Source organism: Protopterus annectens, chromosome 4.part1 (genome assembly GCF_019279795.1).
Source record: "Protopterus annectens isolate FY-2018-M chromosome 4.part1, PAN1.0, whole genome shotgun sequence".
Taxonomy (NCBI): Eukaryota; Metazoa; Chordata; order Ceratodontiformes; family Protopteridae; genus Protopterus; species Protopterus annectens.
The window spans coordinates 330802607-330826374 of NC_056734.1; the positions used below are offsets into that span (position 1 = coordinate 330802607).

A 23768-nucleotide genomic window follows, 5' to 3' on the forward strand; every position below is an offset into this window, starting at 1 on the left:
CTGATTTGCCACATGTTCATGTTGCATGCCTGCCTCTCCAAAATAACTACTGATACCAGAAAGGGGGGATGGGGTTCATACCTGTCAACATCTTAGTACAAGATATTTGGACACAGCCAACAATAATGGGGAGACAATGGCACGCAGGAAGGGTCAAATTAAATATTGCTCTTATAGACTTAGAAAGTTGCAAGAATAAAAGGTTTTGTGTTAGCATGCATTTTCTGAAGGATGTGAAGTCTGAAACTCAAATGTTTGTCATTATTTAGTGACTTCAATCCTCAATGATTTGCCAGAAAACCACAAATGTTATTCAGTGCAGACCAGAAAAACGAGGCAAAAATCTGGACATTCTGTGAAAATCTGGACAGTTGAGAGCTATGGATGGGGTAGGTCATAAACAAAAATCCTCGATGGACAGTAGACAGCTGGGACTCCCCAGGACAGTCTTGATATCTGTGCTGGCCCCAGACAATATCAGAGTATGTACAAGGTGGATGATAGAGGCTTGTAGACCCAGTCATAGATGTGGGGTACAGGGGAAGAACTATAGGATGAAAAAAGAGGGGTAAAAAAACAGACTAATAAAATGTTGCAAAACAAACCATAACTAAATTGTTTTTCAATGAACATTATGAAGCACTTATTATCCAGTGAAATATTTTTGTTGGTGTAGCAAATTATTTTTTTGCCACTTTCTGAAATACTATGGTTAGATAATACATTTTGTTCAGGGAAAATGTGTGCCACCGCAAATTCCATTGCATTGTGTTTACATGCATGTTATATCTAACTGCATGTCCAAATATATTAAAATGCAGCCAGTATAAGCTTACAAAATGAACCAAGATGGTATCTAGTAGTGTTGTGATATGACTAGAGGACTTGGGAAATATGACATGACTAAACAGGACTATATCATATTTTATGAATACTGTCCTTTAGTACCAACCCACTTTTCCATCGTAGTTAATGTAAAGCATATATTTGTTGATATAAAGTCTAGTATGCAATACCTGGCTCAGGATTTATGCCTGTTTACACAGAGATACAACATCTGTATTTCTCAGCAAATCAAATGCGGACAGTCTTTATATTATTCGAAGTTATGTAAGCGGTATTAAACATAGGTGACTATGGATGCACACTCTAATGATTTGTTAAATATTTAAAAATATTTTACCCCTGAGTCTAGCAAATGCTGCAGCTGAATCCCTAAACAGCTTTCTGTAGGCCCAAATCTGCAACATAGCTCTGGGTTAGTAATGGTGTCTTAATGACATCTGGCTTACTCATATATCAGAATGGCAATGACTGTGACTCATAGAAAGGAAATGAGCTGAGATGAAATGTTAATGAACATATAATGACCCTCTGTAATCATTTTGCTTCTTTAAGATCACAAACCTCCAAAGATAGAACAACACGTATTATGTTGTCCCTGAGAGATGTATACTGGATATGTTAATAAACTGAAAAAAATGATATTTCTCTAAGTTATTTTGAAATTCTATGGAAGTGTAATCTTAGTTTCTGCTTTTGTTGACCTATAAATCACATACATAAAATCTCTTAGTTGGAACCCTGATCTTTGAAACTCATCTGTTCGTGCCCTTCACCATCATATCACACAACTGATATGAGCAGAGCGGCTGACCTTGTAAATACCAATATATGGAGGGTTACTGGGTAAAGTTAATGAGTGTGTTTTATCTAGAGTAACAGACTGAGGTGTCAAACTCAGTAGTACAAAACTAAACTTTGAGAGAAAGATGTTCCAGAGGAGATTATCATCAGTATCCATTGAATGAAAAAAAAAAAAGACAATAATGCATTTCTGGCTAAACAGTTTGTCTAGTTTTAAATGCATTTCACTTAACAGAGCTGTGAGGTTTTTAAGTTTTTAAATATAAGGGCACATAAGTGCCGTATCTACAATAAATCATAACTTGTAAATTTGTAAATCATCTATAGTGTTGGGCTCTTTCCTATTAGGAGTGCATGCTTGCTGTAATGCATATCAGTGCAGTAGAATACAGGACCGCTGCTTTCCATTTTCCAGTTAGATGAGCTGTATTTAAGAAAGGGCACCGGATGTAAGAAGTAATTGGCAGAAGGACAACTGCTAAGGAAAAATGATGTAACAGACAGCAAGTCTGTCCATCCTGGATGAATACCTTTTCCTATTATTATGTTTGAGAAACTCATGCTGCCTTGCATGGAATGTGCACAGATGTGTACAATGTGGACCTGCATATAACAAGTATAAGGAAACAATTCCATCTGTATTGTTTACTGCATTATACTGAGGTCAAAGATGTAACAGGAATAAAAATGTAGGAAAGTTGTGCATCAATGTAGCAACACAGGTAGATTCCTTGTGGTCTTCTAGAGAAGACAGTATGTAGAAAATATACCAAATTGTACAATGGCTGGCAGATGAGAAATGAGTCTAGAAATCACCCAAATGTTACTTAAAAATATTAGGTCAGTACCACACAGCAGATCAGTGGTAATGGCAGTCTTGTTGTTAACAGACCTCACTTTATCTGTATGGACAGTCTACAGGTCCTTGCTGTTGGTCTGTGGTGCACTGAATGACATGATCTTTGTCATTCAGAGCACAATTTTACTGCAAAACCAGGGCATCAAAATTAATCTCTAATAGGAGTCAAGGCATGGAAGTTTTTAATATTCAGTGCATGTGCTTCTCCAACCACGTTCATTAAAAGTCCCAGATTCTGGTAAAACCTTGTATATCTCTGCTGGGATACAAGGATGCAAAATAGGGTGGAAAGATTACAGGAGTTGCCCATAATACATGTACTCCATAGCCAAAGGTAAAGGCCAATTGACCCCACACTGGTGCTTGAAAATAAAGAAAAGCTTAAGTGTAGGTTATTTATTTTCAGAGTCTAATAACAGTGCACTTTTCATTTTTAGGGTGGTACACAAACTGAACAACAACGCTGGCTAAAAAAAATCATGAAAATGAATAAAGTAGGTAAGAAATGTGGTGCAAAGCAATAGGTACAGATAACAAATGTGGAAGTAAACAGTGCAGGGTGTCACGGAAAACAAAATGAGTAAATCTGTGCCAAAAGATACAAAACTACGAACAGTAACACGTCCACGTAGGCAATCAAATGTCTAAGCAGTGAGGCCTATTATGAGTTAGTTAAATGGAATGGCATAAACAAGGAAAAATGGGAATTGTGCTGAATGGGGCCAAGCTGTTGCAGGCCACAGTTCAGGCTCAAATGGGCTTCTCAAAGCACAGCTGGTCCACGTGAGCTCATTCAAGGAAATGCCAGTCAGGTCCATCAAAAGCCATTTAATCCCAAGCAGGACGTTCAGTCTCTCTATAGGTGACTGTCACCTTGTGTCAGTGATGTCAAAGTTTCAAGGACAAGAAAATAGAAATTGGCTAGCAAAAGTAGTCACACAGTGATTCCACGTCCTAGTTAGAAGCAGAGTTATAGTCCACAAATGAGCTTCTGTCACAAGTCCACATATCTATTTCATTACTAAAAGCCATCCATTTTACAGGAGAAATACTTAGTGCACAAAGATTTGGTAAAGTATAGCGAAAGGACCATTGCCGCAGGTAAGCTGTAGAAAATACACATCCAAATTAGTCTAAGTAGAGATTCTATATTTCCTTTTTCTTCACACTGCTGTCCAGTAAAGACTGCAGAGAATAACCAAGTCCCATTTAATGGAATCCTATATCTGTAAAACTGGAATATTGGGCTCTAGTTAAACTCAAGATAACAGGGTTTGCTGTTTTACTGTATTTCTAGTGGGATCTGCAATATGACTAATATAAAAGAGATATTTTATGATTTATTTTGTTTGATTTTGTTTTTCGTTTTAAAATATATTTTAATTTTTGTTCAGAAACGAACTTGCAAATATTTTGTTTGGACTGGTGTTGTGTTTACAAGATGTTTGCCCATGCTTCATAGATGAGCGACCACAGGTTTATTACATTTAATGAAGGGATTGTCCCACCACGTGTGGCATACAGTCGGGCATGCTGACATAGAATACAGTATTTTTTAACATTTCCCTCATTTGTACTTTTCAGTATTCTTTTGTTTCATTATAGTGCTTTCATTTTTATTGTCTTCTATTTGTTGGCGTTACTAGAGAGGCAACAACTCACAGAGCAGTATAACAGGACAGTTATGTGCATGTGTGTGTGTGCGCGCGCGCGCGTGTGTGTGTGTGTGTGTGTGTGTGTGTGTGTGTATCTGTGTGTGTGTGTGTGTGTGTGTGTGTGTGTGTGTGTGTGTGTGTGTGTGTATCTGTGTGTGTGTGTGTGTGTGTGTGTGTGTGTGTGTGTGTGTGTGTGTGTGTGTATGTGTGTGTGTATGTGTGTGTGTGTGTGTGTGTGTGTGTGTGTGTGTGTGTGTGTGTGTGTGTGTGTGTGTGTGTGTGTGTGTGTGTGTATCTGTGTTTCTGGGTGTGGATGAGACAGCATCTCCTCCATCTCAGATGAAGAAGAGCAAGTTGCAAGTCAGCAGTTCCTATTTCTCATTGGAAGTCCTTGCTGGCACTGTTTCTATTACAGATATAACAGTGATTCACTCCTTTCTTAAGATTTCTTTTCTCTGCAGTTGTATGACCATGGAGTCAGTTTATATAAGCAGGGGTAAGGGCGGCTTGCCCACAACATTGGTGGTACAGGGGTTGCTTGTGCACCTGCAAAAAATGGTTAATTTCAAGTTTTTTAATTGAGTTGAAGTTTTTATTTGTTGTCATATGGCTGAAGCTTCAACATGTAGTTATTCAGGAACATTAAAATACAGAAACATCCACACACATATATTAATATATATTTCTATCTCTATATAAGTATATCACTCTCTCTCTCTCTCTCTACATATATATATATATATATATATATATATATATATATATATATATATATATATATATATACATACATAGAGTGACCGAAACAACAACATTTAAAACATCAACAACCCAAATGTTGGCATCCTACTAAAACTTAAAAAACACAAAATGACACACAAAACGACATTACTTTATTTTTTTTGCAGTGGGGCAATCTCCCAGGATCCTCTGCTAACAAAAAAAAAAAAATATATATATATACATATATATATATATATATATATATATATATATATATATATATATATATATATATATATATATATATATATATATATATATATATATATATATATATATATATATATATATATATATATATATATATATATATATATGTATATATATATATATTCTATATATAGATACTAATTCTGGGAGAGCACAATATTGGGGAAAGGACATAGTCCACCACCCCATGAATTGTGCAGTCTCGCACTCCTACCAACCATCTATTTAACTGATCAAATTTTGTTGACTAAACAGATGACTAAACAGATGTTGACCAACAAACAATTTGATTAAATTTATGCTATATACACACATATATATATATATATATATATATATATATATATATATATATATATATATATATATATATATATATATATATATATATATATATGTGTGTGTGTGTGTGTGTGTTTGTGTGTGTATGTATGTATGCATATGCAAATATTATAAATTCTCAGTTAACAAATACCATTGCTTAATAGTCACATTCAGAAACGGCACACACACACACACACACACACACACACACACACACACACACACACACACACACACATATATATACACACACATCACATGTAAGTGTGTGTATATATATATATATATATATATATATATATATATATATATATATATATATATATATAGATATATATATAGATATATGTTTATATATTTCAAAAGCATAACATTTAGACAAATGTGGTCAGATGTCATGTATCTTCTCTTAGCCAGCTACATGCTATTTATTATGGAGATGTGAAAATATCTTCAACGAGAAAACTTTTTTGGCCATTAAGAGTTTCCTTTTTGCACTGAAGTTTTCTTTTTCGGTTATAACTGAATTGTCTGTGATCATAGGACCATATTTTATATGGGCATTCGTAACTATTATAGGCAATACAAAGCTATTTGACTGGAGGCCATGTGTGAATTGACAATAAATAGCCCCAGGATCTTACTACCTTTTCAAGTAGAACAAGGCCTTTAAGCCTCAGCACTTGTTTTAGGGTATCCATCCACTTGTCTAAGCAATGTCTGAAGGTTGATAAGGGATCAACAATCACAGTGCTTGACATGCAAGGTGAGTCTATTCCATAGCAATGGGGACACCAGGTGATGACCCTAAGTCTCCATTTAGTTTTCTTTATTCTCTGATGTAGTTTGATATCAGTTGTTTAAGTTTTGACTGTACTATATGACACATCGAGAAAAAAGAAGTCTTGGATAATAGGTTACCTGAAGGTATGAAAAACAAGAGACAAGTCTCCCTCAACAGTCTATATGACATTAATTCCTGCCTTTCATGATAGTTAAGAATTCTGAGTCCTAAAGCTTTTTTTGTTAGGAACCTTTGTGGTCTTTCATGTTTGGTATTTCTATTGACATTCATGCCAAAGGGCGCACTATATTCTGTAATGGATCTAATAAGGGCAGAGTACAAGGGAACAATATCTTCACTGGTTTTTGGAAAAGATGCCTTGCTGATAAGTTGTGATAATAAAAGGAGTTCCTGACTGTTGTTATTACATAGTTATCAAAAGAGAAGGAACCATCTACTCAGGTGTCCATGTCTCTGATGACAGATTCGTTAAAGAGTGGGGTGTCAATGACACAGTAGGGGTAGCAATTTGTTGTTTTCTGAAGAAGGTAATGTTGCATTTTTTAGTAACTTGTTTGAGCCCTTTGTCAGTGTTCCAGGCACTGACATGTGATAGTTCATTTTGAAGGGGGTTCATATCATTTATTGATTTGACAACTGCACCCAACTTGCAACCAATATACTTAATCCTTGTTGTCAGTGGTGAAATCAGACAAACAAATAGATCACCCATTACTGATAGATTTACTGCATATCAGCAAGTCAAATGGCATTAGAAATACTCAGTCCAGGGAGCTTAACCTTTCCTGAAACTTCAACAGAGCAGTTTGGAAGGACTGATATATTTCACAGAGGATACCGCTGCTATGGAAGAGACTCTCCATCCACATAAAACAAAATTCAATCCTATCCATTTTCAAGTACAACTTAAATCTGTGGATGGGAAACAGAAAGTTTACCCAAGGACTACCCCCCTACTATTAATAATGGACAGAGGCAGCTCCTTAATGCTTTATTGTATGCATGGGTCCCCTCAAAATATCTATGGTGTGATCTGAGTTATTCTTATTAGGTGTAATATATCATTATTAATCATGGGATGAGTAACCTATAACTAAACGGGATTTGTTATTTCGAGGACAGACTGGGAAATTGGCTAGGCTAAAAATGGCCCACAGGGCATCTAGCCTAGTACTAACCTATGGACACATGACCCTATAAATGCCCAAATGGAGGTGGGCCCAATACATACCCCTGGGAAATGCCACTGGTCATCTTTTCCTTAACTGAGGGGGTATCACTGACCCTGACAATATCATTCTACCCTTGAGCCAGTTTGAAGTCCATCTTACCACACATATTTTAGCCTGTTAATAATTCCATCATGTAGTATGGTACCACATGCTTTTGCTAGATGCAGGAAGGCATTGTAAACAGTGAGGCTGAATCCCCAAAGGCATCTGATTAAGTGTATCTGATATTTTAGGCAACAGCAACAAACTCCTTAAAAGATTTCCTTCTCTTGTATTTTCCATTGTATTTGTTCTCTGGTTTCCAGGACAATGAATTCTGTACATAAAATATCAGTCTGATATGCAGCATATTGTTTAGCAACAGTCACTTTAAAATACTTGCTGTAGCAAATATTGTAATTAGCGTAGAGCTGCCACTTCCAAATTAAAACGGTTTTGTGCTCACAATCAGATAAAGAAAATTAAACATTAATTTGGTTATATTTTAGAACTTTGAATACCAATATAATGAGAACAGAAATGCAAACAACATCTTTTTCAGAATGCTGTTTTAAATTTGTTTTTGAGCATTAAGTCTGAGTGTTACAGGGTTAAAAATGCACTGGAGAAAATCAGCTGAGTGAAAGCTTTTATAATACCAATAACTTAGTTACTAATAAAGCTATTCCTGTGATCCATTGTGACAACGCTGGCTGTGTACTATAATGATTGCTGAGAGGAGAAGAGGATTTCTTTAAGTGTAGTTTGAGTACCATGAAAAAATAATAACTTTCTCGTGAAAAAAAGGGCAGAAATGCCAGAACAGCTTTTGTTAGTAGGTTGATCCTTCTTATGAAGGCCTAAGCATGAATCTTGGAGTTTCCATTTGGAACAGTGTATAAAGTTATAGCTTAGTCATGCTTTTAGTCTTCTTGTAGTATTATTTGGCTCCCTGTGAAGTTTTTAATTCTTTTTGGATACATCTGGTCACCTGTGGGGATTTTATCAGTGGTTTGTAACTCACAAATAGCGGTCATTTGCATGTTGAAGTCCTAACTGCCTTGATGATATGTCAGGGTGCTGTCTTTACTACAACTGTAGGTGTACCTCAAAGAAATGGAACTAGTATATGCAGATTTCAGAAATCGTAGGTTTCTTACATGACACCATCTGTTAACCTATATTACTTCTTACTATAGAGCCCTAGCCAGAAACTTCTGTTTTCTGCTCAATATATATATATAAATGTATATATATATATATATATATATATATATATAAAACAGTTGTGAACGTTTTAAAATTGAAGGCATAATGCTTCTCTGAAACATTAGAAAAATATTGATTTAAGTATGCATGTTTTCTCCCTGGTTACAGAGATACATCTTTAATGCTGCAAGACTGAATGTCTCAGACTAGGAAGCAGTGCTGAAAGAAATGAACTCTTGCTTTCAACTACCTAACCCTGAGTCAGATATCTGTCTTCAGATATGCTGAACCTCATTCGCAGACATCATAAGCATACATATCGTTCTGAGAGAGCCCCAGTCTCCCACAGATAAATTGTTTGTGGTCAACCAAGAGCTAGTTTTACATGCCATGCAGGCTTCAACTTGTCTTTAATGTATTACTTTGTTTGCTGTTACATTTGTAGTATCACCTAATCCTCATATCCAAGAAGTCAAAATAGAAAATAAAAAAAAAAAATTAATCATACTGTGAGACATAAGATGCACTTTATTTAGGCCAGCTTAGACCATTGGTACAGGTCACAGGGGTGCAAATTCTTTGTAAGAGATGACCAGATGTAATGCTATAGCATATACACTATTTTATGACTGTTATTCTGCACCTAGTGGTGGTTGTCATCTGAGAAAATAACATTTATAATCAACACTTGGCCACTTACAGATGCTTGTTGACTAACTAATTGTAATCCAAGACCCATTTGTGGTTTAATGTTTGTTCTACAAAAGAAAACTGTGCTGTGTTGGGCACCCAACTTCACAAATACAAGTAATCTGAAATATCCCTGTTGCTAAGGATCCTTACTATAAATACTAGCATTTGTACACAGATATACTACCTTTTACTTTCTTTGTTTTTAATAGTGCTAGCAGATTTAATTTGAAGTACTTACATGGCACTTGTTAACCTAATACTTGGTGGGAGAGAATATTTCGATGAAAGGTTTCTAAAGTACAATTCTTCTGTGTGAAGCACTGCCACACTAATTTAGCCGAGGACATGCCGTGGTTTAATGGCTTCTTTAATATTTATTCCACATTGTGCTATGATCTGACTACAGATAGAGAACAGTAGGAAGAAGTCCAAAGAGCAATGTTAGGTTCTTTATTACTGACTCTCCATTTGGTAGCTCTGCTGTCTCCCACTTCACGCTGTAACGTCTTCCTCTGCAGAGCACTCATCCCTGTGGCTTGCCAGCATCTGCTTCCCTAGTTTTCCACTTCACTGATTCCTTATTTAGACACTTGTGTGCCCTGGCCTCCATACTAATTACTGACTTTTGCTTGGGTGAAGATCGAGACATTGTGAGATATTTTCCCATGTGAATCTGAACTCAGGCTTTTTTTTGTGTGTGACATTGTAAGGCCTTTTGCTAATAAGTGACTGTTACAAAAATGTTATTCAGTGCTGTTAAAGAGCAACCTGAATTACTGATTAAGTTGTACACTGTGTTAGATGTTTAAGCTGTCTACCTTCATAGTGAAACATCCAGCAAAATATTTGTTTGTGACTGTACCTTAATGCAAAAAATACTTTGTGCTTTTAAATGTTATAGCCTAGATATTCTCTTTTTTAAGACAGCAGTACATATTCCACTTTTAATTTGGTATTTTATATAACATGTTCTGAAAATAATGCTGTAAATATTTATTTCAGGCTATAAATTTTGTAAATATTTTACTTCCCTTAGAGCCTCCCACTGCACCTCAGAACCTCATCTCCAATGTAAATGAGACTTCTGTGAACCTGGACTGGAGACCTCCAAAGAGAAATGGTGGGCGAGATGATATCTCCTACAATGTGGTATGCAAAAAGTGTGGTACAGATCTCAGCCGCTGTCGTCCTTGTGGAAGTGGGGTACATTTCATCCCTCAGCAGACTGGCCTAAAGAACCCCCGAGTATCCATTACAGATCTTCAGGCTCACACTAATTATACTTTTGAGGTCTGGGCCATAAATGGGGTATCCAAACAGAACCCCAGCCCCCTGCAGGCAGTTTCTGTCACTGTGACAACAAATCAAGCAGGTCAGTGTCCTAATGTATTCTTAATAGTTTTCAGAAGATGAAATCAAGTCTTGAAGTAATGTTCACGGTGTCAAAATGTTTTACATTTTAACTTTGCACTCACTTCAGCATCCTTCAGCTGAACTCTGTGAGCCTCTTAAAATGCAGGAGGTCCATTATCATGAGAGACTCCTATGGTTATTTAGAGTTCATAATGATGTAAAGACATCTTGGCTGACAATTAATATAGTCAAAACTGCATTAGCATTCTATTTGCTGAATGAATGCATACATTATCTGACATAGCATTCTGTTGTATTTGGTTGACTAACCCCAAATATACCTTTCTACCCTGTCCAGTCCAAAAATTTATGTAAAAGAAATATTAATTATGAATTAGTGAATATTTTGTTTTACTCATGGAATTTGCAAGTTAGCTGGCCTACAGAGCATAAGTAAATATTCATTCTTCACAGTCCTTAATGCCAACCATTACCACATACAGTACAGTGTGGCCCTTACCACATGCAGTACAGTATGCTCAAGACATAAGCAAAAATCCACTAGTGCTGAAGCTGGTCCTTCAACTCTTGATTTACTCTACTTTGCTAACAATATACTTAGTTTTTCTGAGAGTGGATCCTCCCTACTTTCTAAACATTTTCTAAATGAATGCAAGCATGAATACTGAATACCTGTTACTGTACTGTTTCTCAGAAAACATTGTTGCGCATATCCATGGTGGATTTGTAAACTGGCATTTTCTAAAATGCAATATGACAAAGTTAAAAGTTGAGCAATTACCCCTGACTGTACTCAGCCTAGGTCTGACTATGTTAAAACAAGGTTTCACACCAGCTCATGACAGTGTGTCTTGTGTAGGTATAAAAAAAATCTGTCCAAAGTAAAGACGTCCCTACACTCACCCCAGCTGATGCTATTTAAATATTTTTTTCTCTGAGACCTCACAAATATCAATCTAAGAAACTGCGCATGTGTTGGGAGTGGAGAGTTATCCTTTCAGAGTTGGTCATACTATGTTATCTGGTGTGAAAGTTCATTAAAACAGAATGTTTTATTGATTTAATTGTACAATCATATGAGAAGGGACACTTGACTTAATTCTTGCACGTTAACGTGATGGGCAAAGTATATACACATTGACAAGTACGGCAGTACTAAAGTAAAGCATGCCTTGAAATTATAAGAACTATGGTGTTGCACTACTGTTTTAAGTCAACATATGTGAATGAAAACGAATGGAATTAATATATTTTTTCAAAAACAATGAAGCGGTGTTTCATTTAATGTTTGTAAAGTATTGAGTTCTTTACCCTGTTTTCGGTTAGCGAGATATTAAACACTCAGAATACTGACATAATGTGTACAATGGCACTGTGCCTGAAGGAAAATGCAGAAAGATTTTCTGCTTGATTTCTGACTTTTGATCTGTGCCAGTCTCTTCTCTTTCTTTCTTTCAGTCACTATGTGTCCCTCATTTTCTGTCTGTCTTTCCTGTCTGTTTGTCTCCGATATTACCAATGGCAGTCCCTGAGTAGTGGACTGTAAATTTTCTTTTTGTTTCCACCACAGGGAACTGTGCATTTTTCATTTCAAATCCACTCTGATCAGGTAATGTGTTTCCTGCGGTGGTGCAGTGGTAGCGTTGTTGCCTTACAGCAAGAGGTTCTCCCGTTCGATTCTCGGCTTGGGTTGGGAGTGCCTTCTGTGTGGAGTCTGCATGTCTTCCCCGTGGTTGAGTGGGCATTTGAAAGACATGTGTTGAATGGGCATGCCTTCGTTGTAGGTTGGGTGTCGGGCTGGCAATTTGACATCATAAAAACCAACTGCCAGTCATAAGCGGACCGGAGTTCCGCTGTGGCGACCCCTAACCGGGAAAAGCCAAAAGACAAACAACAACAACTCTGATCAGGTAATGAAAAATGGCAGCCTAGTGTATTACAATGCATCCTGTGTGTTGCATTGAAAGGATAAAAATGGAAGCCCTTTTGAAATCAAATGAAACTGCTTCAAAACATTCTTTATACTTTAGGTATGATGTTTTAATTTCTTGGTGATCATTGAACATTTACATATATGAACCGGTAATTCTTCCTTTGAATTATCTTATTGAAATACATGTAAGAAATATAACCATGAGAATGTGTGTATGTATGTATGTATGCGTGTGTGTGTGTGTGTGTGTGTGTGTGTGTGTGTGTGTGTGTGTGTGTGTGTGTATGCTGCATTCACTTTGTGTTCTGAGTCTGCATCTCGAACCTGGAAAATGCCCTAATGCTACTTCAAAAACTTCACAAAATATTCTGGGATTCAACCAGAATAACATTGAATTATACTTTTTAAGCATTTTTGCAGGGGCTCAGCATACCACCCAGTATGGGAGGCTATGCACCCACATCCCTGCTACTCATTCCAAAGACATGCATCTGGAGCGTTTCTCCCCGGGCCTCCGCTGAAAACAGGCTCTGTGGAACCTAGTCGGACATTCCCGGTCAACAAATGTTAAATAAAAAAAAAATAATAAAAATATATACTACCTCCAAGATCACTTTACTTCAGAGTGGGGAATAATCAGAGAAATTATAGTCTTAGAATTAGTACTCACCCTCAACTGTACTTATTTTCACTGTTTCAAAGAATGCAAACTCCATGAACATTCAACATGCATTCGAGCTCTGTATACTTATTAATTTCAATAACACACAATAATCGCGCATTTTTATTTTGTTTTTTTTTGTTTGTTTGTTTCTGTTTCCTGCTCATGAAAGTATATTAAGTAAAGAATAATCCCTTCCTGCCTTGCAGATTTATTTGTCTTGTCCCAGTCCACTGCTTGCACTGATTTCTTTTCCCTTTCCACTGAACTGTGCATCACAACAAGTAATTAATTTACTTTGCATTGTGGACAGTCAACTTTGAACTCGGTGGATCCCATTTTCAGAATAATATGCACTCATGTCTTTCAGCCTTTCATTGCCAAAATGTGTGCCATGATGTGTGACAAGTGGGCAGAATGTGTGACACAAAATCTGAGATTATAAACATAAAGCACAACAAAATATAGAGTTTATAGTGCTTCCTGAGTGAAGAACGCCATGCAATATGATGAATTTATGATTAAAAAAATGCAGACTGCAGAGTACCATGAACTGTTATGAGTTTATGCTTTAAAATATTATTGAGCAGTATGCTAAATCAATCTCATGCTGCACAGAGGGCTTTCTTAGAGCGGAAAGGGTGACATACTTCATTGTATATAATGATGAGCCATGCATATCTAAAGTCACTCTCTCCCTTCCTTTTTGTTAGTGGGAACACTTTGATACTGACTCATTACATAAGTTTCAGTGCAATCATTTATTAAGTGTTATAGCTGGCATCTGTTTAAGCTCCAGACCCTGACAAATAACAGGCTGAGAACTGTTGTTACTCACTGCTGATTTCTGTTAAGTTTCCCGGAATGGATATTTCATTATAATACTCCTGACAAGCAACTCTTCGGATATGTCACTGAATGGCTATCAGAGCATCGTTTTGTTTTAATTCTGCTGTGGACGGATTAAAGACTTGACTTAACAGACATTCATGGCTACGGCGTTAATTTGTGTGGAAGAAATGCTGCACATGTAACAGAAACTTACCTTTGATCTGGATATAAATTGGGAAGGATGCTTAGGAGGAGAATAACTAAACCCTGAGGCACTGGGGCCTGATCAATGGTGTTGCTCTCAAAGGTCCTTGCCTGAGCTCTAAAGAATGCAGTTTGTGGAGGTCTGTCCATTGTTTTCAGCCTTTGCTCTGCAGACTGGATGTGGGAGGGCTTAAGACAAAAATCAAACATGATTCTAAATGAAGGGAAGAATATCTAGTTTCTCTCTGTGCTCAGAGGCAACCCCCCAAATCCCTTTCTCATTAAGGATTATCCTATTGATATTTTAAGCAGCCCAGGCAGCAATGTATTTCACCCAGAATTTCAGATTACATTTATTTATTGTTGCTACAGGCAGACCACTGGGTGTAATATGGATGTTGGCTATAGAGATATACTTTTGAAATATTTTCTCACCAGTATTTTATTTGCTGTCTTATAAGAAACCAGTATTATTATTGCTATTTCATATTGTTTGCCAAGAGTTGTCACTAGGAATGGGAAAGGAATTCTTAAAGAAGAAACTATGAAGTGCAGATAATCAATGTGTATGCTAGGTAAGCAATCTGTATATTATTATAAACTTATAGTCCTAATAGCAGCAAACAGGTTTCATTTGTAAAAAAATGTCTCGAGTGCACAAATTAACCAGTAAGCAGAATGTAGGAAGAAGACAGAAGTAGTGTAGTATATCCACAATGTATATTTTAACAAACAAGTTCAAGGTTTACAAGCTTTTCCTGCAGACCTGGGTTTGATTCTTTCTTTCTCCTTTTTTATACTGTGCAAGCCTGACTGAGTAGTATGTTGACCAGGAAATAGTGATCTGTCATCCATGGAAGAAGGCAGTTATGCTTATTGAGTTTACCAGTTAACAGCTAAATACAATTAAAAAAAAAAACATTGTATTGGAAGACAAATAAAGCCCATTAATCAGAAGAAACACCACAGACTGTGTAGACAGCATGGAGAGGAAAAATAATGATTTATTAAGTATGGGGGAGAAGAAGAAATAATGGTCCAGCTACATTACTATTAGAATATAATACAGAAGTAGCTGAAAGAAACTTGGAAAAATCAGTGCAAAATGACAATAAGGAAAAACAAAACACAACAAGAGATGAATCTGTGCCTAGTATAACTAATCAGGAGTATTTGATGCCTAGTCTGATTAGTCAGGAGTATTGGGTGCCTAGTCTGACTAGTCAGGAGTATTACATTTTTTCTACATGGACTTTGTTCAGAGGCAGTTTGAAATGAGACGTGAGGAAAGGCGTTAAAGTGAATATTGAGGCCTGCTTCATACTTAGTGTGATGTTTAAGGTTTTAGCTTTCATGTAATTCTAAGGACCTTGGAACACAATTGTTGTAGTGACTAGCGGTATTAGTTAAGGAAACACCAAGTGACAATGCCTGTAATTGTTTAAAAATTCCCAGAATGAGTAGCATTTTGTTAGGCAGTGGCAGGCAGCTGGAGTCTGTAAGTGCTACTTTAGTGAACAGTGAAACTGATAGAGACTGACTACCAGAAACAGAGGGAAAAGAGGCAGAGACAAGGTGATAGTTAGAAAGTGTCTAAGGAATTAGCATCGGTAGAAAATTTTGGTAGATTAAGGCTATAAAACTGTGGTTTAATTGCCGTGGAATAATAGAACCACAAAAAGACTGGAGTGCAGAGCAAAATATGTAAGTTTCATGTTGGCACTGATCAGACAGAGAAGAATGAAAACACATAAGCTTATATAGTAGGCCTTGCGATATCTAAATTTGTAATGGCCGTTTTACTCTGATAGTCAAAGACACCAAAACAAATAGTGACAGACTGCTGCCCCACTTCTGTGCATCTTATTGTGCATGAGATGTAATGGATGGGAGTAGTCCTGTCTTTTTTGACTGATGTATAAGCAGTATTGTGTTGGATTTGGTTTGGCTTAGTAGGGGCTTTGTATCAAAAGCAGTGGTTACAGGAAGCAACAATCCTTCTTCATTGAAACTCTCTGAAAAAGAGAATGTTTGATTACGTAAAGATGGCTGAAGTAGTTTGTTAGAATAGGGGATGTAAAGCACCCAACAACACTGCTGTAGCCTTATGTTACACTAACAGTCTTGGGGACAGAAGTGTGTGTGTGTGTGTGTGTGTGTGTGTGTGTGTGTGTGTGTGTGTGTGTGTGTGTGTGTGTGTGTGTGTGTGTGTGTGTGTGTGTGTGTGTGTGTGTGTGTGTGTGTGTGTGTGTGTGTGTGTGTCTGCCAGTTGCAGATCTTTGCGGCATGCATGATTATCCTACTCGATGGACTGACTGAGCATTAGGAAAAATAACCTTTTGCTCTATAAACATGGCTAGATTGTCCAACCTTGGCTACAACTGCCTTGTTAATGCAAGCAATGAAGTTATTCTTCCATGTTTATGCAGAACCTCACCTCTCTACGTAATATGGGGCTGACAGGGTAAATGGATAGTGACTAAAGTCATTAAGTAGAAATCTGAGATGAAACATGTGCCTAGGTGCCAAAAAAACAGACAGAAACACAAACCAGGGAACTGTTTTTCTTGTGCTGTAGTACCCTGCAAATCTGTAGGTCAAATATTACAAATAAAAACTGAAGATCTATCAGTCCAATTAGTAATACTACAAGAGAAGGATCTACTGTGAAGTTACTTAATAAGGCTGTAGAGAAACCTTCAGAAAGTAAATCAAAGTAACAGCACAACCAATGAAAATTACTATGTGGAGACCAAGAAACATGGCCCAAGTTGATTTTTCAAGAATTTATTAAAAAACTATGAGTAAGTAAAGCACTTTCACCATATGAAAATGTGCAGGACTTCATCAGAATTATGTGACTGAATGTGTTAATACCTACCTATTTGACCGAATTTCTTAATAAGCACCTGTTTGACTGAAACCTTCAGAAAGGGTTATAATAAGCAGTGTGAAGAACTGTACAAAGGAAGGAATTAATAAAGGAATATGTATTCACTTATCTTTTAGTACTTAAAACCTGGTCCTTGCCATCAAAAGAGATGCGTGCGCATGCACGCGCGCTCACACACACACACACACACACACACACACACACACACACACACACACACACACACACACACACACACACACACACACACACACACACACACACACACACACACACAGACACCTACATATATATTATAATCACAAACACATGCATACAAACCTACACACAAATATGTAACCACTTACACAATATAATATATAATTTTATATTCCTTATCATGCCATACAGAAGTATTTTTTCTCTTTCCCTTAAGGTAGTGGCATGGAGTTGCTGAATTAGCAAGAAATCATTTTCATTGCCCTGTCCATTGAAGTTGGACAAAAATAAAGAACTGTGTTTGCACATAAATGTGCAGTTTTATTTATCCTTTTTTGACTGTGTTAGTTCCAGTAGGCTGGAGGCCTCTTTTCAGGAGAGATCTGAAGTTGTATTTCTACTTCTAGAGGAAATCACACCAGGGTATTGGAGATATTACTGTGTTTGATAAGTGTTGTGGGATCTTTTACATCCACATGAGCTGCCACAAACTGAGGCAGATGGCACCTCAGTTTAACTTCTCATCTTAAAGACAAGTTTGTATTATTACAGATGACTAATTAGGCATTCATCAACACACAAGGGACATCATACATGAAGAATCTTAAAGTTAATTTACTTGTTTCCAAATCACTTATGATATCTCACAAATTAATTACTGGATATTAACAGATAGTTTGGTTGCTTTAATCCAAGTACCACATCCAAAAACAGATAAAGAGCTAGACAGGCAAACAAACAAACATAGCAAATTTCTTTGCAGAGATACCACATTCCACCACAGTAATGTCAGTATACATGTTGTGCTTGAGGATTGGCATAATGGTTAAGTTGTTTACCTCACAAATGCACGGTACAGGGTTTGAGTTTCACTTTTGAGTTCAACATCTACCCATTACACTCACTGTCACTTTTAGTTTTAGAAACTGCTTTCATGATATTATCAGGGAGATGTTATGTTCTTGACTGCCATATTCAACACCCAAACACTTGATCTGGACACTTAGCATTATAAAAATAGCTTAAGAAAGCCTTTCTTCAGTTGGTGCAGCAGATACATTTTTGGACTGCTGTCTCATCCTTTCACCTTCTTCTGACATTTGGCTTATAGAATTCTACACAAGCTCAGTAACAGAGCTGCCACTCAATATTCAGGCAACCGGAGTATTAGGAACGTCATTGTTAGGAATGCTTGAAGACGTCAAGGAAAGTATATATCCTTGAGAACTGATGCTGTCCAGTCTTTCCATTATGGACAAGTGATGTGGGGGAATTGTGGGTACTTTATACATCACCGGGAGAACATTTTGAAGGCCACAGTCTCTTAACTCAGTAAATGAGACCCGGATGCTACTCACACAGTAGAGTTGCGATTATTCTTACTCTGAAGGGGTCGATCTTTCCTTCAGGCAGTAGTTTAAGAGGTATCTTTTACATTAGCACATATAAATCATTTTCTAGAGACGCTGAAAGCAGGTGGTTTTAAAAAGGGTGCACTATAGGTGAAAGAAATGTAGTATGTTTGAAAAACAATAAGTCATTAAATGAGTGTTGCTGAACTCTGGTCTGTAGTCTTCTGATTTTTTAGCAGTAAGGTGACATCCCAAGCTTCTCTAATGCACTTTGTGACTGAAGAACCTCAGTGCAGGTTGTATTTTTAGAGTGGCATCTCAGACACTAAATTTAACGAGCAAAACAAAGTTGGTGAAAAATAAAGTTGGGGAATAATGTGCCAAATATAGCTGCAGTGATGCAGCTTCTTTCTGGAGGAGTCATCTGTCTAGCATCACCACTGGACAAAATGTTTACTGTTTAATCTAAAGCACCCACTAGATAATGTTTTCTCTTATTCCTAAAATGGGCAGACTGGTTTCCTTGCTTTGTCCTCCAATTAAATACATTATTAACCAATGAATTCAGTCATTTATTAGGTCATTGTTATTTTGCTTTGTAAATGTATTTTGACTTGTAGATTCAAAAGCATCTCAGCAGAAATCTGTTTATATTTTGCATTTTGAATGTGTCCTCTTTCATGTGAAAGTCATTTTAAAAATACACAGACAGATGCTGTCAATCTGGCAGATGGACACGGCATGGAATCCCCTAGAAGGAGATAGGCTTGGTTCTTATTTGTCTCTTTTCAGTCCTGTTTAAATGTGAAGCAGTTTAAAATCCTTCATGGCCACTTACTCTGCTTACTCATGTGGCTTTGCATTAACAAGATGCCTGTTTGGTAGATCTTTGAAAGCTTGGCTTGCTTATTTGATGCCCTTCCAAGGCAGTCCTTGCTTCATTGCTCTGGCAGTGAGTTTTTTGCCAGTGTAAATTAACAGACTGCTGTTTAAAGAAAATGAAAACAACCCTAGTGCCCAAATTCTGTTTATGTGAATCCTGTGGTCACAAATGGCAAAAATTGTATACACCTTTTTTATATTGCAGTTAATTTTATTTGCCCTATGTATGCAAACTTAGAATATTAATAATTATAATAAAATTAGTAATAATAACAAAGGTGGTAACTAAACAGTAACTGTGATATTTAAATGCTGATACATTGTCGAAACTAAGTCACTATAACTTTAACTAACAATTCTACTGAAATAATCACACATCAGGTTCAGGTAAAATATTATTTATGTATTTATTGACATTTGATTACTGTGAGAGTCTGACTGGGTAGGAGCCCATTTTCAGTGGAGGCCAGAGGAGAAAAGTTCCAAAGTACTAAAAGACATTTTCAGAGTAATAATTTTGCAGTCTTTATGTGTTTGCACACTGTCTGTTTGTGTGCATGTGTGCCCGTGTGTGTGTGTATAAGTGCGTGGGCATGTGTCCGCGAGTGCGTGCATGTGTGTGTGTGTGCGTGCACGTGTGTTTCTGGAGGTCTGATCTTCCTGCTATCTTTAGCAGTCACTGAATCAGTTTTAGGCTCCAAGCTGTCTTTTCAAATCTAAGGAAAACAATTCAACTGTTCTTTATGACAATTTGCTTGAGAAAGCATGACAGTCTAAAAAAAAAAGCTGTAGGAAAGGCTATGGATTACATATAGCTTAGATGTTAAACAAGGGTCTTTAGAACAAAATTCCAAAACTTTTTGACCTACATCATATTGACATTTCAGATCAAATTGCCTTGTGAACTAAAGTGTGTCTTTTTGACATAGCCACACATTAGAAGAAAGATTGAACATTGAAGTAAAATTTAAAAAAGTCACACTTAAATGTGTGTAACTGTCAGAATTTTTGCATGCTTTATGCTCTTTTATAACAACAGTATTTGGTTATCTAAGACTCCCTGTCAGATTCTAAGAAAACAGATAAGAATTGCCACATGCTATTCCATAATATCCTGTTTTGCAAACTGCCCAATCTGTTATTGCAGGGTCAGGGCACCAGAATGGATAGTCAGCATTCTTTGCTTGACTAACAAGCCTTGAACTGGCACCCAAAGATGAGGTAAACAACTGAAAAGCTTTTGGCCTACTGTCCTGCCTCAAGGGTTAAGAGCAGGATCTCTTAATATAACTACAGTCCCTTGGTATAATAACATCATCTGATAGGAAAGAAAAGGCTAACAGTGTATGAGCAAATGGATAGGTCTGCATGTACTTAACAAGTGGAAGGTTAGTCCAGAGCATGCATTAATATAAAAGGGCAACATTGCATTTTCCACATGCAGTCATACCTCTCATCTTCTTAGTGCAAAAAATCTGGACAAAGTCCAAAATAAATTGAGAGACAAAGGCCCAAAAATAGAGGCACATTTTAAATATTGGTCTTATAAACTCTGAAAGTTGCTAGAATAACAGGTTTTGTATTAGCATGCATTTTTTGAAGGATATGAAGTCTGAAACTCAAATGTCTGTTGTTATTTAGTGACTTTAATCCTCAGTGATTTGTCAGAAAACCACATATTTTATGAGGAACAGACGTACCTCTCAGCTGTCTAGATTTTCGCAGAATGTCCAGATTTTCCTTATATTTTTAATCAATTTCTTATAAAATTCTGGTTTTCTGGCAAATTATTGACAAATCATTTAGGACTAAAGTCAGAAAATAATGGCAGACAATTGAGTTTCAGACTTCATATCCTTCAGAAGCTAATGCAAAACGTGTCCTCCCATCAATTTTCTAAGTTTGTAGCAATATTTAAAAATTGTCCCTATTTTGGGGCCTTTATCCCTCCATTATTTGTGTCTTTGCCCAGATTTCTTGCTCTAAGATGTTGAGAGGTATGGGATCAGACCAAACATATGAGGAAAAAATATGGACATTCTGCAGAAATCTGGACAGTTAAGAGGTATGCAAGCAGTCCACCTTGGCTAAAAAGAGGGCAGCACTCTTCAATAAACATCCCTAATTTCCAGCCATATGATAATCCCTTGGCCGTGGACTTCTGCTTGCATTTGCTTCTACCACAAGGTTATTGGGATAAAATGACCAACCAGTGAGACAAGGAAATTGGGCACAAAAAAAGTTAATTTGTCAACTTAATCAAATGGTTCAGAATATGTGTCTGTTCTACTTTTCCTTTTCACATTATCAATTTTTTTCTGAAAGAAAAATCACTAAATATGTGTAATTGTAACCATTAACTTATTATAACTTTGCAGAGCTACTGACAACACCTTTATCAAGAGCTTGTGTTTTCTCCATAAACCAGCATGTATGATTAATATGTGATAAAGTCTTGTTTAACCAGTACTCATGTGGCAGTAATACATTCTTATATGTTAAGTTGTAATCAAGCTGTTTAGCTTTGAATTTAAACCAGCAGTGGTATACTTGCAACCTGAGGCTACAGTATTTTTACTGGCCTTGGGATGTAGCTTTCTATTTCAGGAGTTAATTGGTGTCATGTAGGGTTGTCTTACCTTGCTACAAACAACTCATTTAATTTTCGCTACTAGTAGTTAAATATCTGCAGTCTGAAAACAAAAATAAGATGTCAGGCTAGTAAGTATAAGTTTAGTTATTAATTAATGTCATCTTTAAGAAAGCCTACAGTATATATTCATTAAGTAACAAAGATTATATTAATTCCACTTATTGATCAGGATGGATTCGTTTTTATCCCATTTATTCTGGAAAAGTGTACATAAAAGATTTTGCATTAGTTAAATTGAGTACAGATAGCCTGAGATGTTGACCATTGGAGAAGAAATATTCTGCTGTGTCTTCTTGGCTTTGAAACTGGCTTCTCTGCTTTGGGACACAGAAAGAAAAGTGCTGAAATCTTCCCTTCTGATGCACTGCCTTTCAACATAGCAGCCATTAAGCTGTGAGGGGACTTGTGAACAGCAACAAAAACTGATGCCCAGTGTATGCAGGTGAGCATCATGGCTGTGTCTCCATCTTTGAAAGATTCCAGAATTGTCAATCATGTGATCAGACCAAATGGCTCTACGTCAAGAATTGAGCAAACAGTCACAGCCTGTTTCAACAATTGCCATTGGAATACTATTGAAAAGAATTTATTGCATTGAAAGGCAAACTCTTATTTAAATAAAAAGTGTTTCTGTGCTATTTCCTATCAGAATAAGGAATAACAAATAATGGGTAGGTTTCGCAGATAAGTATTTGTGCAGCATTAATTCTGGAGGAATTTGGCATGTGAAGAGCTGAGAGGTAATCAGGTATGTATTAGATATTAAACAGCACCAGCGTACCAAGAAAAGTATTGGAAAAAAAAAAAGTGTAGCAATAATGAGATAAACATCCCCGTGTAGTGTTAGAACAGGAGCAGCAGAACAGTAGTAGGTCTGATGGCATGATGGAGGACACAGGCAGGGCATGGAGATGAGTTCTGCATTCACACAAACAATGCAGCCCTGCTTAACAATATGTCACACCCATGTAGCACAGGAACGACGGCATAGAAACCAACAAATGCATCAACGTGAGTGTGCACTGCAAAGTGGAAACCTTGTGCATCTTATAATGGGAGGACATGCAGTTGGCAAAAATTAGAAAATAGGAGAATAGCAAATGAGGGAAGCATACAAGGGTAACCATAAAATATGAAAGGTGTGGGGGAAGGAAGCATAACTTTTTTTGTTTAAAAATAGCTCTTTTTTAATAGTACAAGAGAAAAGCAAGTGGGGAAGGAAGTGAGTGATGGCTGTGGATGTGCTACAGGGAAAAGGGGAGGTAGCTGGGCAGACAGACAGGCACAGAATACAGATAATCAGGGTTGAATAAACACAAAAGGTATGCAGTACATTGGATTGACTCATGCATTCAAAGTGTGGACAAATGGTGATGAGGAGGGTGGGGCAA

General features: G+C 36.8%; 1 protein-coding gene across 1 annotated transcript in view; it reads left to right on the plus strand.

The window, feature by feature from the left end:
• The window catches only part of EPHA4 (EPH receptor A4), a 366195-nt gene that overhangs the window by 159931 nt on the left and 182496 nt on the right, over positions 1-23768 (plus strand). The window contains exon 5 of the mRNA XM_044070168.1: positions 10433-10768. Coding sequence (XP_043926103.1) covers positions 10433-10768 — 336 coding nt within the window. The remainder of the gene's footprint in view (positions 1-10432; positions 10769-23768) is intronic.